The following is a 2,715-nucleotide window of genomic DNA, read 5'->3' as shown; positions in this document are numbered from 1 at the left end:
TGTGTGTGTGTGTGTGTGAGTGTGTGAGTGTGTGTGTGTGTGTGTGTGTGTGTGAGTGTGTGACAGAAAATGAGACAGGTGTGGAGCAGCTGCAGCCTGACTGGTTAGAACTGGATGTTTCAGTTGGTTTAGTTCTCAGGATTTTAAACAACAATAAGAATAAAAGAACTTTGTTTAAACAAAATGAAACAAAGATGAATCAGTTTGTCTGTGAAACAGTCTGTTTTTATTCATCAGAAATATCAGCTTTATATATTAAAACACTAAAACATTTATACTGTATTTAGAACCCAGAGGTTTTAAAGTACTGCAATAAAGTAAAAGTTACAACTAAAAAAGTTGTAAAATTACAAATCCTCAAAAACTCATCAGTTGTAATTGTTAACCATAAAACCTTCATGATGATCATGATGATGATGATGATGCTCAGTGATGAAGGCTGACAGTAAAATCACAGGTAAACATCAGGTTGACTGAACTCTGTCTTTAATGGTTTTCTGCAGTAATAAGCTGCTGTTTGTGTGGTTTTAGCTGCTGTTTGTGTGGTTTTAGCTGATGATGTGTATTTTTACAGAAAGTGCGCAGCGGTGAGTGGAAAGGCTTCAGCGGTAAAAGCATCACAGACGTGGTGAACATCGGCATCGGAGGCTCCGACCTGGTGAGTCAAATGTTTCAGAATAATGTCTGAATGTTTGGATCAGATCCTCTCGGGTCCTGAAGGATCGTGTGTGTGTGTGTGTGTGTGTGTGTGTGTGTGTGGTGCTGCGTTCAGGGACCACTGATGGTGACCGAGGCCCTGAAGCCGTACTCTGCAGACGGTCCAAACGTCTGGTTCGTCTCCAACATCGACGGGACCCACATGGCCAAGACCCTGGCCCGGCTGAACCCAGAGACCACGCTGTTCATCATCGCTTCAAAGGTCTACACACACACACACACAAACACAGACACACACACACACACACACACACACACACACACAAAGACAGACACACCCTCTTTGTTTTTATCTTCCTGCACATTTCGTAGCGTTTCCTCTGACATCAGAACCATTAGATCAGAACCCGTCTGCCGGTTCTGTTTGTGGCTGAATGCAACAGGAAGTACAGCAACCTCAGGTGCGTGGGGTCACCTGTCGGGGGTCTCGGTGCTGATCTTTGTGCTGCTGGCTTTGTTTCAGACCTTCACCACCCAGGAGACCATCACCAACGCCGAGTCGGCCAAAGACTGGTTCCTGCAGACGGCCGGAGACGTGAGTGTGCTGACCCGAACCCAAACCTGAACCCGAACCCGCCGCTGCACTCTGATGTTTTTATAGACGTTCTTTTCTCTCCACAGAAATCTGCCGTGGCCAAACACTTCGTGGCTCTGTCCACCAACGCAGTAAGTGTCAGTGTTGGGTTCAACTGGACCGGGGGGTTCTGGTTCTGACGGTCCTGTTTCCTGTCTCCAGGTGAAGGTGAAGGACTTCGGCATCGACACGGCCAACATGTTCGAGTTCTGGGACGTAAGTTTGGGCCCTTTGACCCGGCTTTGTTGCCGTAACTGCTGAGCTCCGAGCTGACTCACTGCCTGAGCCCTGCTGCATCTTGATGCTTTTATTTTGACGAGCTGCCGCGCTCTGATTGGTGGAATGACTGTGTGATGTCATGTTTGCTTGTCCCCAGTGGGTCGGAGGTCGCTACTCACTGTGGTCCGCCATTGGTCTGTCCATCGCTCTGCATGTAGGTACGTCACCGTCCTCCCTCTGAGGGGGCGTGTCCTCCCTCTGAGGGGGCGTGTCCTCCCTCTGAGGGGGCGAGTCCTCCCTCTGAGGGGGCGAGTCCTCCCTCTGAGGGGCGTGTCCTCTAAAGGGGCGTGTCCTCTGGATTAAAAGGTCTGAAATGAGCTCAGACTGAATCCAGGATCAGAACCGTTGTGACCTTTGAACTTTGACGCTAACTCTGTTCTGAACGAGTCTGGTTCCGACACGAGCAGAACCTGACCCGACCCGTCTGTCCGTTTGTGTTTCAGGCTTCGAGAACTTTGAGAAGCTTCTGGCCGGAGCTCACTGGATGGTAGGAGAACGGTTCTGTTGGTTCTGCTCCCTGATTGGCTGTCGGCTCTCTGTAACCCAACCCCCTCCTCCTCTTTTTGTTTCCAGGACAACCATTTCCGCAGCGCCCCTCTGGATCAGAACGTCCCGGTTCTGCTGGCTGTCCTGGGCATCTGGTACATCAACTTCTTCCAGGCCGAGACCCACGCCATGCTGCCGTACGACCAGTACATGCACCGCTTCGCCGCCTACTTCCAGCAGGTGGGTGCAGCTTGTCGACCGGCGCGGTCCAATCAGAACGCACCCTGAACCCGTTTCTGGTTTCCAGGGCGACATGGAGTCCAACGGGAAGTACATCACCAAAGATGGCAGCCGCGTCAACTACCACACGGGACCGATCGTGTGGGGCGAGCCCGGGACCAACGGGCAGCACGCCTTCTACCAGCTCATCCACCAAGGTGACTCCGCCCACCGCTTCTGGTTCTGGTTCTTTGTGGCTCCGTCCTGCTCACCAACGCTTTGTTTCCTCTTCAGGAACTCGAATGATTCCTGCAGACTTCCTGATCCCCGCCCAGTCCCAACATCCAATCAGAGACAACCTGCACCACAAGGTAACGCCCCCTGTGGGCCACACACTTCCTGTACCACCACTTATTGAGTTCACTAATATGATATATATA

The 2,715-nt window shown here is 51.2% G+C and overlaps 1 protein-coding gene across 1 annotated transcript in view; it reads left to right on the top strand.

Moving 5' to 3' along the window:
• Positions 1-574: 574 nt before the first annotated feature.
• The window catches only part of gpia (glucose-6-phosphate isomerase a), a gene marked incomplete at its 5' end in the record, with an annotated part of 3,478 nt that continues 1,337 nt past the window's right edge, over positions 575-2,715 (top strand). The window contains 10 exon segments of the mRNA XM_014026775.1: positions 575-658; positions 773-919; positions 1,181-1,252; positions 1,339-1,383; positions 1,454-1,507; positions 1,668-1,728; positions 2,014-2,057; positions 2,144-2,296; positions 2,364-2,493; positions 2,570-2,646. Coding sequence (XP_013882229.1) covers positions 575-658; positions 773-919; positions 1,181-1,252; positions 1,339-1,383; positions 1,454-1,507; positions 1,668-1,728; positions 2,014-2,057; positions 2,144-2,296; positions 2,364-2,493; positions 2,570-2,646 — 867 coding nt within the window.

This window comes from Austrofundulus limnaeus, unplaced genomic scaffold (assembly GCF_001266775.1).
Source record: "Austrofundulus limnaeus strain Quisiro unplaced genomic scaffold, Austrofundulus_limnaeus-1.0 Scaffold588, whole genome shotgun sequence".
NCBI lineage: Eukaryota > Metazoa > Chordata > Actinopteri > Cyprinodontiformes > Rivulidae > Austrofundulus > Austrofundulus limnaeus.
This window is presented reverse-complemented; position numbering and strand designations above follow the sequence as displayed.